At 40.6% G+C, this 14,096-nt stretch overlaps 1 protein-coding gene across 4 annotated transcripts in view; it reads right to left on the reverse strand.

Moving 5' to 3' along the window:
- Window positions 1-14,096, reverse strand: part of LOC104931166 (equilibrative nucleoside transporter 1) — a 41,491-nt gene that overhangs the window by 3,456 nt on the left and 23,939 nt on the right. For 3 of the 4 annotated variants that reach the window (XM_019258972.2, XM_027277748.1, XM_027277749.1), the window contains 10 exons: window positions 10,545-10,636; window positions 10,331-10,412; window positions 9,075-9,256; window positions 7,338-7,477; window positions 5,911-6,045; window positions 5,351-5,448; window positions 4,503-4,584; window positions 3,667-3,752; window positions 3,450-3,558; window positions 2,638-2,723 (listed from right to left, as the gene is read on the reverse strand). In XM_019258972.2, coding sequence (XP_019114517.2) covers window positions 2,638-2,723; window positions 3,450-3,558; window positions 3,667-3,752; window positions 4,503-4,584; window positions 5,351-5,448; window positions 5,911-6,045; window positions 7,338-7,477; window positions 9,075-9,256; window positions 10,331-10,412; window positions 10,545-10,573 — 1,029 coding nt within the window. In that variant the 5' untranslated portion in view covers window positions 10,574-10,636. Of the gene's footprint in view, window positions 1-2,637; window positions 2,724-3,449; window positions 3,559-3,666; window positions 3,753-4,502; window positions 4,585-5,350; window positions 5,449-5,910; window positions 6,046-7,337; window positions 7,478-9,074; window positions 9,257-10,330; window positions 10,413-10,544; window positions 10,637-11,054; window positions 11,253-14,096 lie in introns of those variants that run through there. The other variant, XM_010746107.3, reaches the window with a different exon arrangement.

Here is a 14,096-nt window from a genome sequence, read left to right on the forward strand (position 1 = left end):
TGTTTTCCTGAGACTGGCAGGGTAAGGTAAAGTTCAGGTTAATGTATAAGTAGAGGGATTCCAGAACAGAATGAGGGTCAGGGACAGGTCAGAGAGGTGACATCTATATTGGGGATATACTGGCTACTGATTAGGGGATATGTTGAAGAAAACTGTTTAGATGCTTTATATGCAAATTGTCTGATAACAATTTACAGGGGTTGAGACAGCCCATCTTTAGGAAACTATAAGAACCAACTGTCAGAGCTCCTCAGGGAGCCTTTTTCTCTGTAACCCCTTTAGTGTGTTGCACTGTGAAACGCTCCTCTTGTACAAGAACAATAAATTCAACTTAAACTTTGATAGTTTGAATCCGATCCTCCTTATTTAAGGGTTTTTCTTAAAAATTCCCATAACATCATTAGATACTGACAAAGGTTCAAACATTTATATCTGTATGTGTATGTATCTAAGCAGCTTAGAACGAGATCAAGCAGGCGACCCAGCGGGCTTCAGGAGGTTTTATACATCCAAAGAACTTTTAGAAAAACCCGACCCTGCGTCCAACAGAGGAACTTAAAGTTTAATTAAAGTTTTACTGCATGTGTGCTTGTACAGATTAAACTTTGGTGCCAACATGTGCAGATAAATCTATATATACTGGGAAATGCAAGCATTAGGGATGCTCCTGACAACTAATTTTGACGTTTATTAAAAGAAAATGTAGACTAGAAAACAGTCAAATAACACAAACACACAGGCAGGCTTCACAAGATACTCTGTTGCTCTGGTATCTAGGTATATCCTGAACCGTTTGTTACATTATCAGCCCTTAAATGTTAGTCTGGGGATACTGCTGAAATGGGAAAGACGTGTACAATATCGTCCTGATGGAAGAAAATGAAGCAACGTTCGTGTTATTAACGTTGCAGCTGTCAGAGAGCAGGTAAACTAACGTTATTTTTATGATGTGACTGATCATTTCTCAATGTTTAATGTCATCGTAACTTAATGACACGGGTATTTTCGACAAAACTTTATTCTTTCCCCATCAGAGTCATCTCAAACCAATTTTTTTCTGTGGGGTTAAATGTTAGAGAGTTCAAACACACCACAGTTGTGACAATAACTTTTGAAACTAGTTCAATAACGAACCCTCTTAATTTATCTCAACTGTCCGACGATTAGCGTTAACAATCTTAGACCTGGAGTCACAAAGCACCTCAGTGGAACCGTCAGGATCCTGATCAGCGTTGTCTTATGATGACAAATTAACTCACATGATCCTGGAGCAGCTGACTGCAGTTATCTGCACTAATACACCAAGACGCTGCATTCAAGTGCAGGTCAGACTGGGTTAACCGACTGTGCTCAAATTTGCACAGAATGAATTGATTCGATTTGATTATTTCCTCTGGATCGCAGGAAATTAAGACTGGTTTGTTCGTCTCTGGAGAAAGTTTTCAGAGATCTGAATTTATGCTGATACAGAAATAAAAACATTAGTATGATGAATAATACATACAGTTTTCTTTAGACTATTTTAGCTCCACGGTATCTCTGGCTGTCCTGTGTTTTTAGCATAAGTTAGAAGTGCCTTTGTATAACTTTGTGTAAAGTGTTTATTGCAAAGATAGATCTGCGGTCTCTGGACAATGATAGGCGCCAGCTCACGAAGAGGTGTACCACCTCCAACACCGCTCCGAGGACGACGACTGGAGCACCAATCCCCGATGTCCAATCTGACGGTCTACGTTATTTAAGTGGCAGCCAGCTTGTGTTTTTGTGTAGAGCTCACCTTTGTACTAAACTTGTGATTTAACTGTGAATGTTAACCGCTGTGTTTGTGTGGAAGTATTTAGTTTTCTACCTGGGGAACGGGCTAGATTTAGTTGTTAGGTTTACAAGTGCTGTCTCAGCATGTTTTTTTGTTATTATATAAATGACAGTGAGGTTTTTCTTTCCCATTTTGATTATATTTAGATAGTACAGATTGATTTTTATAGAGGACTCTTTCGGTGGTCTTGATTTTGTTGGTTTAAACAGCGTCCACTCGCCCTTTGTTCACGAGTCGGGACGTTAAAGCAGAATAAACATACACTCATGACACAATGTTCAGATGTGTGGCATAGCTGAGGGTTTATTATCAGTTTGTTTCGATGTGAACAAACATCCTCGTGTCACTCTTCTGAGCACCCAGACCACTTCCTTTACAAAGAACTCATGCACACACACTTTCTTTCAAAACAAACCTCTGATCTCAGCAGCCAAACTCGTCACTCAAACTCTTAAGAGGCTGATGTTATTCCACTCGGGACTCAGTGATTTATTCGTGAGTAAACATTTTGCGCCCAAAGGATGGAAACAAGCGCGTCTGCTGTCGACTAAATATTTTGATGTGGTCATTCTAAAAGTGTGCGTAAACATGAGTGCTGTTACTGGAGATGATTTATTAATAAGGAGTCTACAGTTCGAGCATCCATAACTGTTACTACTACTAAGCTCTGCCTGACACCTGAATAGATCACCTGAACCTGCAGGAAACTTGACATTATCTGGGATCAAGCCTGTGTACAGGCCGGCTCTGAACCCAAAGAGGAAACCCAAAGCTTCAGAGCAGGTTAGACAGACTTGAGAAAGGTTTGTGTTGTTACTGACCCACATACAGACGGCCGTCAGACTCCTGCCAGCCCAGTCCATCACGTTGAAGAGAAGGAAACACGATACAGGGATGAAGTAAGTTTCTGAAGATAGAGCAAAACAAACGAGCTGTTGTTAGCAACAACAAGATTTACATCAATTGCACAACCTCTGTGGGCTTGAAAGGTGAAGCTGAAAGGTTTGTAGCCTTCTCGTTTGTGAAAGACGACAGTCGTGGCCAGTTTGGATTCACAGCAGTTAGTTTGGTGACCCAGAAACATCTCAAACTACTTGGTGCAAACTTTTCAGAGCAACAGTACAAGCTCAGAAATCATAGATTATATTTCTCTATGATTGTACTTATATGAAACTATTTGACTGAACTTGAAAGAGAGGATTTAATAAACAGACAGAGGTGTGACAGAGTATTTTCTTTAAGGAGATAACTGTATGTGTTAAAGGGATTCAAATGAATCTGTGGTGGCAGTATAAGAACAGCCTAAGGACTCACTACGTTAACATGTTGGTGGGGTTTATGCATCTCTGTGATCTTGGGAGCTGTGTTGCCTGGGACAATAGCCCCTGGTAGGCTCTCCCAAGGCAAATTGGTCAGATAAAGACAGTCATGAATCAACCCGATCTGGACATTAGCCCATGATGTCCAGATAAAAATTTTGCCCCACAAAACACACACAAAAAAAAAAGAAAACAAATTTGAAATGACACAAACTTGACCGACTGTCAATTCAAAAGTCCGATCTCTAAAGTTACAGGCTCACTAGCTGCTGTAGCAGTGTAGCTGTTTGTACAGATGTTAGAAACAGACTCACCCCACGCGCCTCCATCTGCTACAGTGGACTTGACCTCGACTGTTACGGCTGGGAAGGTCCCAATGGTGACGGTGAAGATGAAGCACACCGACAGAGCCATCACCCAGATCTGATTAGAGAGAGCACGAGACCAACATTATAATATGTAACCAGTTTAATCTCTGTCATGCAGGTAGAAAGAGGTCATCAGATACACAGTTTGTGTTCGTATGTTCACCTGTTTGAAGATGTTAAACACAGACACGCTGGCACTGGCCTCTTCGTCTGTCAGACTCACCACCGGCCGCTTCTCTGCGGCACTTTCTGAGAAACAAACCGTTGTCTGTCATTATTGCTGTGAGTGTGAGTGACACATTGAGTTAAGAACATCATTCCCACATTTGAGTGGGTGCATGCAGCATCTGTTTGTTGTTAGCTTTCTTTTTCCAGGAGTAAATGCTCATTTTCTGCATAGGCATAACATTAGATGGCTCCCAGTTGGAGCACATTTAAGGCTCGGAAGAACAGAAAACTCTTCTGGTTGAGTCACGCATACAACAGATGAGCTACTGTTAGAAAATGTATGGTTCTTCATCTGCCTGAATCATAACAACAACAACAAAAACACTATGCCAAAAAAGAAACCACCATGCATGCACCACTGACCTCTAAGAGTAAGCTAAAGGTTACTCCAAACAGGAGAGTCAACAAACAGACCACTAAAAAACATGATTACTCAGCTGACAGTCTGCAGTTTGGCTGAAGTTGGACATCTTGATTAAGACACTCAGGAGGTAGAGCGGTTTGTCCACTAATCAGAAGATCGACTCCTTCTTGGGCAAGATACTGAACTCTAAATTGCTCCTGAAGGTTGTGCTGTGTGTGGATGGGTGAATGTGATATGTAGTGTAAAAACACCTTAAGTGATTGGAAGACTAGAAAGGCTCCATATACAGGACAGTCCATTTACCATACGGTCACAAATATCAATTAAAGTTACAGCTCCAAGATCTTCTCTGACTTTTAACGCTGAGGTCAAACTACAACAAAGACAGCCTCTAAGCATGTATGCACCTTTTTTGAGCAAGTCCATCTTGTTCTCCTCATCAGCAGAGGGTCTGGCTCCATTACTCTCAGTATAGAACTGGAAAAATTCCTGCAGACAAAAACAAACCAAAACATATAATTAGCTAATTCCTCTGAGCCAACAGAGCAACGATAAAAAGACACAGCGAAGACAACATGTTGAGATGTTGGCAGATGTGTTTTCTATCACCTCACAGACTGAACAGTGTGGCACTTGTCTACAGTTTACAAACTGATTTCCAAAAAATGGGAACACACTTGAAATGACTTTAAACCAGCGGTGTCCAGACTTCTTTTAAAACAGGGCCAGATTTGACAATGTGAAGATGCCTGGAGCCCAATACTAACATATAAAAAATGATATAATAAACAATAAGAGTTACATACAAATGCACTGTTGTGTAACAATTTTGTTTTCATTATCTTTAATGGTACTGTAACCAAATCTAAGCCAATCACACGGGAACAAATCTAAAAAACAGTTCTTCCCTTCCGTCACATCTGGAGTCATATAACACAGAACACATTGAAGCTGATACAAATCTAAACCTCATGTTCATTCTAAACATGACTTATTATGAGTAATGCAAAGTCTGTTAACATTAACACCAGCAGTTATGTCTTTAAAGGTTCAAATGCTTCGTTATCTATCCGCCATACAGTGTCTGATAATCCAACAGGTCATAAATAATATATTATAAAACGAAGCTGCGGGTTGCAGGAAATCTGTCTGTGGGCAGTGATTGGCCCACGGGCCGGACTTTGGGCACGCCTGCTTTGAACAAACACCACACGGTAAAAACAATGTTTGGTTCAGAGAATACGACGAGTCTTACCATTCTGGGCAGAGCGAGGTAGGACATTATGGCCAGGAGAATAACAACACAGGCTGTGATGAAGTAACCAAAAGCACTGTCCTGCAGGGCTGAGCCGCCTGTGGACAAGAGACAAGACCATACAGCATCAGTTCAGATTTATCACAGCAGTTTTTCTTGTGGGTCAGAGTTTTAGGGTGCATTGAGACAGGATCTTACCGTAATAAATACGGTATAACCGTATCTAATATTCCAGTGAAATGATAATAGTACTGTTGATTTCACGTGTACGGTTGATGTTTTAGTCCATATTTTAAAATGTCTGTAGCCATGGCAGTAAAAGAATGTAAAATATGTCATTAAATATTAGTGTTTTACTGCATAATTAACAATCTTTACATAATACTAACATACACTACTTTATTCTGTATAAATTCCTTTAAAATGCTGTCGTGATGATGGTACACCAGGAGCTGATTTGCTCATTCTTCAATTATAACAACAATAATATTAAGTTTGCCATTGAACAAGACAAAGAAAAAAAAAAACAGTGCAGCTTGTGCTTTGAGTGTGAGACATACTGGCCAGTGCGCAGATCATGGAGAAGGCAGCGAAGGTGCCAGCCAGCCCCTGTCCACTCATGATGGGAGTGGTGTAGGAGGCGGGAAGGATCCCTGCGAGCCCAAACAGACTGCTCTGAAGAATGGCCCCGAACGCTGGGGAAGGACACAGAAAACAAGACAAGGATGTTAAAGGACTTATTCTAAAGAATCACTGTGACATAGAAAAACACATTGCCAACAGGCTTTTTCCAAGCAAACCTGCATTACATCTATGGATCACAGCCGTTTATATACAGCCACTTTGGGAGTTAATTAGCTGCAGAACACTGATGTCCACTAAGAGGAATGTGCCGACGTCGATATCAAAGCCTGAAGGTCACGGCGTCAAACATCAAACATGATGGGCTGTTCTTCACGGGGACCTGGGGGTCAGGACTAGCCCAAACAGGGGGTGAGGAGGGAGGAGGGGGGTGAGCTTATCCCTGCTGTTCAGCGAAGCATTGTAAATAAATAAACGCAGTGAGATTACAGACTGTGTTCTGAAGCTCAGTGTGCTATGAGAGGAGGATTTTCCCAACACAGTGGATGCAGATGTTGACACATGGAAATAATAACTTGCAGGAGTTTACCCTAAAAATGAGGTAAAGGAAGCCGATTACAACAACCCTGCAACTGCTCTGTGTTTTAGAGGTGCTGATTCAACCTCATCCTTCCTGAGGAGTCCCGACAAATAAAGAAATTAAACTGAAGTCAAACCACCTCCTAAAACAGGTAAACTCTTAAAACAAAAACTAATTATAAACAAAAGAAGATACATTTTAAAGTCTGTTAGACCGTGTGTTATTGAAATTATAAACGAAAAGAGAGGCACCAGTGCAAACACTTTTAATTGATTTATTTCGGCATCATAACAGACTTTATATGCCAAATAAAATATCTGACTTGGCCTGTCTGTTTGTTTCAACCTAGATTTTCCTCCACATCTAAGATTTGTTCTGCAACAGGTTGGTTGTTGCGTACACGGACAGTCAACAGACAGTTTGCAGAAACAGTTTTTTGTACCAGGCTGTAAACGTTTATTTCTGCTGTCAAGTTTGGCATTTTAATATGGGGGCTTATGGAGACTGACTTGCTCTACAGCCAGCCTCAAGTGGATATTCAGTTTTTGTCACCTCTGCATCGGCTTTACTTCATGGTGACAGAGCTTGGTACCAGCTATGAGAAGCAGGTAATTGTTGTGTATACTTAAGAAGATGGGTTATGTCTCTGCTACATGTGTGTCTTCTGTCACAAACTGTCGACAGCTAGGGTTTGTCCGTGGAAACACTTCAAACACTACTTCTATATTATACTTCATTTTGTTCTGTGACCTAAACTTGTTTGATAGAGGTTTGAGACACAGTTATATCATGCCATTATAATTAGTTATAAACTTAAAAACTCACAGTTGATGCAGATGATTTTGATCATAGTGAGGGTGAAGAAGGGCAGTGGGGCCATGTCCACCTTGACGAGGATCGCCGTCAACAGGAAAACCACCAGGATGACCGTGAGGCTGCCAGAAACACGCAGCTTCTGAGGAATCCTGCGTCGAGAGAAATGAGGTAATGCATGTTTTTATGAACATTTTCCTATTATGATGTAGGCAGGTCAAGTTGCGGTCGTAGCAACGGGAAGACGAACATGGAGTGCATCGGGTCACAAAGAGCCAGGCTTTGTTCATGAAGAAAGGAAACGTATGCTCTGAGACTGAAAATAAATAAACTGAAAATATTGAAAATAAACAAAAAAGTTCATCAGAAATAAACCGAGTGTATTGAGGAAGCAAGGGCAGCAGGAGAAAAAGAATACAGACAGCAGTGTTTCCTCTACATTCATTTAGGAGTTGTGGACCACCACCACAAAAACTCCTCATACCAAAAAAACCTCAGACCAAGAGGGATGGATGTGGAGAAAATACCTTAAGTTAACTCCTGTTACAAAACAATTAGAAAGGAAACACTGGAGACGGAGACTGGAAGAGACACAGGAAGAGGTAAAGATGGAGATGGAGGGAGGGGAGTAGAGTAGAGAACATAAATAGCATTCCTGGGTGTGTTTGCGCAGGGGAAGAGTCGTACGTGGTCGGGGTCCACCCCAGATCTCTCTCAATCCGACTATAATTAAAGCAAACATACCGGAGGAATATATATATATATATTATATATATATTATATATATATGCTGTCAATCGATTAAAACAAATTAACTAATTAATCGCAAAAATCTCTGTAAAAATCTCGATTACTCTATCAATGAATGTATCAATAAATTAAATGCATTTTTCTGAGACTGAAGCTTATAATGAATATTTATTTATGTAAAATGATCAAATTAATGTAGAATAAACACAGAGAAAGTATATTTAAATTCATTCATTTTATTGGCTTAAGGTGCACATATGCACAGTGAAAATAGAAAAAAGCCAGAATGAGGAAATATGCTGACGAGTGCCACACTCCTGTAGTGTAGACTGGGTGTTTTGCTTTGAGGTGATATGTTAAAGTCGTGTTACTTCTGTGGAATTTAAATTCGGCTTTGCAAACTGTGCAAATTGCCTTGTTTGTGTCCAATGAGCCGTCGGGCAGGGTAGGATAGATCATAGACATATATACATAGACTCTCCTTTAGTTAGGATAGATCATAGACATATATACATACACTCTCCTTTAGTTAGGATAGATCATAGACATATATACATACACTCCTCTGTAAGTCGCTTTGGATAAAAGCGCCTGCTAAATGCAATGTAATGTAATGTAATGTAATGTAGACGCCTCATTGAGCACGTTGGTCCGTTGCTGCGATACGTTACCCTGTCTGCCATATTGGATGTGGCAGATCTGCCCGTAAAATAATACAAGCAGGGCATCTTCACGTAACAGGGTCATGTTACCTAAAGTGGCACGGGGTTACTGAGAGGTACCGATAAGCAGGAGAGTAGCCAGAAAGAGCGGGAAAGGAAAGGTGCCTCAACAGATAAACTAAATCTACTGGAGGACAGCATACATGCAGACACTAAACCCACTTAAGAGGGTTGATCTTATTGTGCTCTCTCTCTCCCCGACTTCTCACTTGTAGCTGTCGTGGAAAAATGTGTAAATGACAAAGACACAAAATCTCAGCGGAGCGTGGTGGGATACCTCTGGTGTATGAAGGAGTTGAGGCAGGTAAAAATGAGCAGAGGCACCATGGCACAGAGCGTCATCACGTTGTTAAACTTTGACTCCAGCACACTGCGAGTGTCCAGGGTGTCCAGAGTCATGTTGGTCGTCTGATTGGAGGAGAGGTCCGTGGGTGTGTCCTTCAGCCGACTTGTGAAGTACTAAAGTAAAAAATGGAGATGCGCAATTTTTTTTTTAATGATTGTTATCAGCTCTTGCAACTCAACAGTAACAGTTAAAGTGAAGGGTGTGTCATCATGAAAGTAATTTGTGGAGATCTAAGCAGCATTTAATGTGTTTCACAAAATTATAATAATAAGCCTTTTAATAATTATGCTTTCCAAATACTAAGAGGTGTTTCTAATATTTTGTTGAGCCCATTTATATCATTAAGGGTAAATTAATATTAGAAAATAATACGATTTAAGCAGTACCACATATTATAGTCTCTAAAATGACCACAGAGCTGAATCAAGACCTCTCTAAAAACAGCTTCAACAACAACTGAAAGTCCTAACGAGTGTAGGATTTCTTGTTGTTTTAGGCCACATTAGTTTCAGCTATATGTAATTTAGAGTGAATGTTAAAATGTTTCATACACGTTCCACTTCATTATTTTTTTTAAGTGTTTAAAATATGCACAAATTAAACTCGAAAATGGTTGAATTAACAGTCTATAAATGCAAAACTGATGAACTTCACACTTGAACAGCTTTTACAGTTATAGTTTGTGACCTTTTAGTCACTGCTTAGCCACATTTCCAGTCCACATCTTCAAAGTGCATCTTTAAAGTTTCCACTTCAAAATAAATAAGCTCTAGCTTCAATAAACATTTCTGCCTCGGGGTCAGTCCAAATTATCTCTCCCCCAGGATAACAAAACTGGAATTCCAAATTTCAAGAAGTTAACCCCTTAAAGCTCAAGAAGAATGGCCGGGGATTAGATAGGCCGGGGATAATCCACCTGGCTGGAGACAGGTCGGCAACCCTGAGTGAAACCAGGTGGTTTTAGAAAGAAAGGTAAACAAACCATCTTTGTTTTTTCTGAAGGGAGGGGAACTTCCTATAATTAAAGCTTAGCCTTCAAATTAACTAACCACAAGGCCACCAACAGGGCTCCTCGTTTCACTTCCATCGGCTAACTGAGGGTTAACTTCATTTGGCTGCAAATTATATTCTCACGTTCAAGCGGTTGCAAATGTTGCCAAGTTATGCAGAAATGCTGCTCCACTAACCATTGTTGCAGTCATGAAGAAATTCCATGGTAAGAGGGTTCCCAAGCCCAGGATGAAGAAAATGATCCATACAGCATTGTATCTGGGAAAAAGAGAAGTTCACATGAAAACATGAATGAAGTCATTCAGCGTCATATCAACAGTTTTTTCACTGGAGCTCATCCAACCCTCATTCTGCACATGCTGAATCTAACACAGAAAGATTGGCTCTTACTTGTCCCGAGGCGCGTTGATGGCCGTCATGGTTCTCGTTAAAGTGTCAGAAGCTCGTGCCGCCAGTCAGGGGTTTATCAGGAGGCACCAGGTCTGAAATGCAAAGATAAGATAAAACTGTGGCAGCAGCAACAACATCACGTGGCCTCTTTCTACATTTAGACGTTTTAATGAGACTGTTTAATCAATGTGTCAGCCCATAAACAAACAAATGCATTATGCAATTTGAACAGAAAATAAAACAGCTAATTAATTCAGATAAAACTGTGAGATCCAGATTAAAATCAGCTACGAAGTCAGCGGTAGAAAACCTCATTTGTGGCACTGTGAGCATTACAAAGAGCGACAAACCGGCCGGAGAAACAATAATTGCTTAAACACTCACAAGGTCACATCATAAGAAATCTTGTTAAGCTGCATAATAGTTGTGCAACTCACAAGACAAGCCTCACAGAGCACAGAATTTCTTTTAAACATGCTAAAAAGTTTAGAATAAATGCAAAAAACTTACAGCTCAGTTCAAATCAGGGTTCCTCTTCAGATGCAACTAACACAAAGGCCAACCAAGCTCTGTATGCTTCACTTTATACCATACAGAGGTTTAGAAGGTTGACACCCTGCTGTCTGCTGCTCTGCATTAGACCTGCCCTCTTTGCATTTCAACGTCCATCCCTCTCCGTCTTTACCTCGCACTGCCCTTTCTCCTCGACCCTCCGTACACATTCTTAACACTGAAATTTCAAACATGTGAGGCACTCTTTGCCAACCAGGCGTCAACTCCTGGATCTCTGTCTTTATCAAGTAAACGGCAAATAGTGCAAAAGTCACATCCTTCCTTCCTCGACAAGATTCCTGAGACAATTATGTAAGTGCTCAGAAAGGAAACACACCACAACTAGGATGATAACATGAAGGACTGTTTTTAAATTACATGACGTGTACAATGTTCTTGACTCTCTTGACTTGATCCCATCTGTTCCACTGTTATTTTTCAATCTGCACCCCTGTGTCTTCATTTCTCCCTCCATTTCCTCCCCCAATGTTTCCTGCGGCCTACTAATTTCTCACCTCATTGCATCTCCTGTTCTTCTTCAATGCCTCTATCATTATTTTTTATGTCTGCTACTCCGCTGGCCTTGATTGTGCAACTCACGTTTTTTCCTCTAACCGCCTTCCCATCACTCCTCTTTCCTTCTCAATCTGCTCTTATCTCCAATCTAACTTATCCAACATCATTTTCCCGTGGAGCTGATGGAAGACATGTGCTCAGATAACTGTGTGACACCTTCTCCAAACAGGATAACAATTCTTCAAGGACGCGCACTCCTAATAAACACAGAGCAATTTGGCATCAAATCAAGGTAAACAACACAAGGCAAAGTTTAGGTTGTCTCAGTAAATACGCAGATCATAAGCACTATAATGCAGCAGCTCTCAAATGAAATGCACAGATCCATTGTAATAGGCCAATAAAAGTTTTTAAAAGGCACTATAAATCAATCAGTGTGAGCGGATTCGCAGCAATGCGTCTGCACAGGCGGAAGAAGAAAAGGACTGCTCGCGATGCACGGCGTGCAACACGTTTGTTGGGATACACACAATGTGTTTTGGAGAGCGAGACAGAATGTAAAACACAACTTTTGTTTGTCTACAAGAAAACTCCATGGAGGACAAGCTCACAAAAAAACAATTACACTGTTAAGCAATGGATACTGACAACAGAAAACCAGACTCATTCATAAAATGAGAAGAAAATAAGACTGGCATGTATGATTTGATTTATTCACAATATGAATAGACTGTTGCTTTTGCTGACATGTTTGATCTGGCTGATCATCAGTGCGAGGACAGACTGCTCTATATGAAGGACACACACACACACACACACACACACACACACACACACACGACAGCCCATTATCATGCTTCGCAACTATACTGAAAGTCTGAGAAACAACGGTTTATGAGAAAGGGCTGTATGGCATGTGAGATAAGACATGGGACTGTTAAACAACGACAAGACCAACCATGCATACATTGCGTGAACATGACCGATAAATTGGCAAATATATCGTCTGATATCAGTTTATATTTCTGTCAATAGGCAACAAAAAGTTTTGATAGAAAAATTGTAGATATGTGACCTGAAACAGTGACCTAGTCACTAAAAAATTAATATCTCAAACACCAGTAATAGACATATTAGTTTGTTGGTTTTACCCAATAGATCGTCCACGATCAATCAACCAGAATCGCCTGGTTTGTGGCTTTACATCCAGCACCAATCAGCATCTCCATTCTCAAATTAACAGTAAAAAGCTACTGTCACAGATACACACACGGTAAAACAACCAGCCTCCTTCCATATGTAGCTTAACTTCCATTGTGAAAATGAGTTTGTGTGATCTAAAACCTGTTTTTGGTTTTCTTTGGGTTTTTTTTACTGACTTGTGGAGGGAAAGGAAAGTCAACACAGCAGACAGAGACGTAGAAGCAAAGAGGTGTGTGTGCAGAGGTTTAGGTGCATGCAACAGCTTAAATAAGCCTTGTACAAAAAAATGGTGAATTTTTAATCACTGACAGTATAAAGACTGGATGGCGTAGGAATGACGACACCCATACGAGGTTTCTGAAGAGCTGTTTCAAAGCTCAAAATCTGAATTTGGCCACCGCCATGTTTGTAGTCCTGCCTCTTCCGCCTCCTGGCTAAACTAAAAATGGCTTAAAACATGGATCATTGGTTGGTCGAAGGACGCCTGAGGGCTCAAACAAGCCATCTGTAACTCCACTTACCTATCAATAAAAGTGGCCACGCTGTTAATTCTGCATAACTTTAAGCCTGAATATAATTTGAAAGAGTTCCATAAAAATTCACCCTCAGTACAGTTGTCATGAACGGGGAAATTTATACCAGGCTGTTTATTTCTGCTGTGAAGTTGGACATTTTAACATGGGGACTTATGGAGATTGACTCGTTCTATAGCCAACCTTAAGTGGCCGTTTGAGGAACTGCAGGTTTTGGCACTTCTACATAGATTTCACTTCACAGGCCTGATTTTTATACACTTGTTGAAATTATATTGAGGCTTTAAGTAGTAATGTATAATTAAGAGCACAATCCCATAATGATTTGTCAAAAGGTGGCAGGACTATAATTTTAGCATCAAAATCTATAATAAGTGCATCCCTAATTACTTTTAAATACAGTATATGGTCAGTATCCAACTCACCCTGCATGCCTCCTTATTTCTTGTTTTTCTCTCTCTACTTCTGGTAGTCATGACACATTCAAACTTTATCATAGTCGAGGGTATTAGACAGTTTAAAAGCACACTGCATGAGCCATGTCCCAGATTCCTGTAATGTCTCCTAAACTAACGTGTGATGAAAACGAGCCAGCTGGCATGAGTTGCCTGGTGTTGAAATGGTGCCCACGACACTCACACACATTCACACAGACACTTTGTAGTCTGCAGAGTGGCACAAAACTCCAGCTTGGCATTAATCTGACACTTTAACTAGCCGGCCTCTCAGCAACATCCAACAGCAACAA

The sequence above is a fragment of the Larimichthys crocea genome, chromosome III (genome assembly GCF_000972845.2).
Source record: "Larimichthys crocea isolate SSNF chromosome III, L_crocea_2.0, whole genome shotgun sequence".
Classification (NCBI taxonomy): Eukaryota; Metazoa; Chordata; class Actinopteri; family Sciaenidae; genus Larimichthys; species Larimichthys crocea.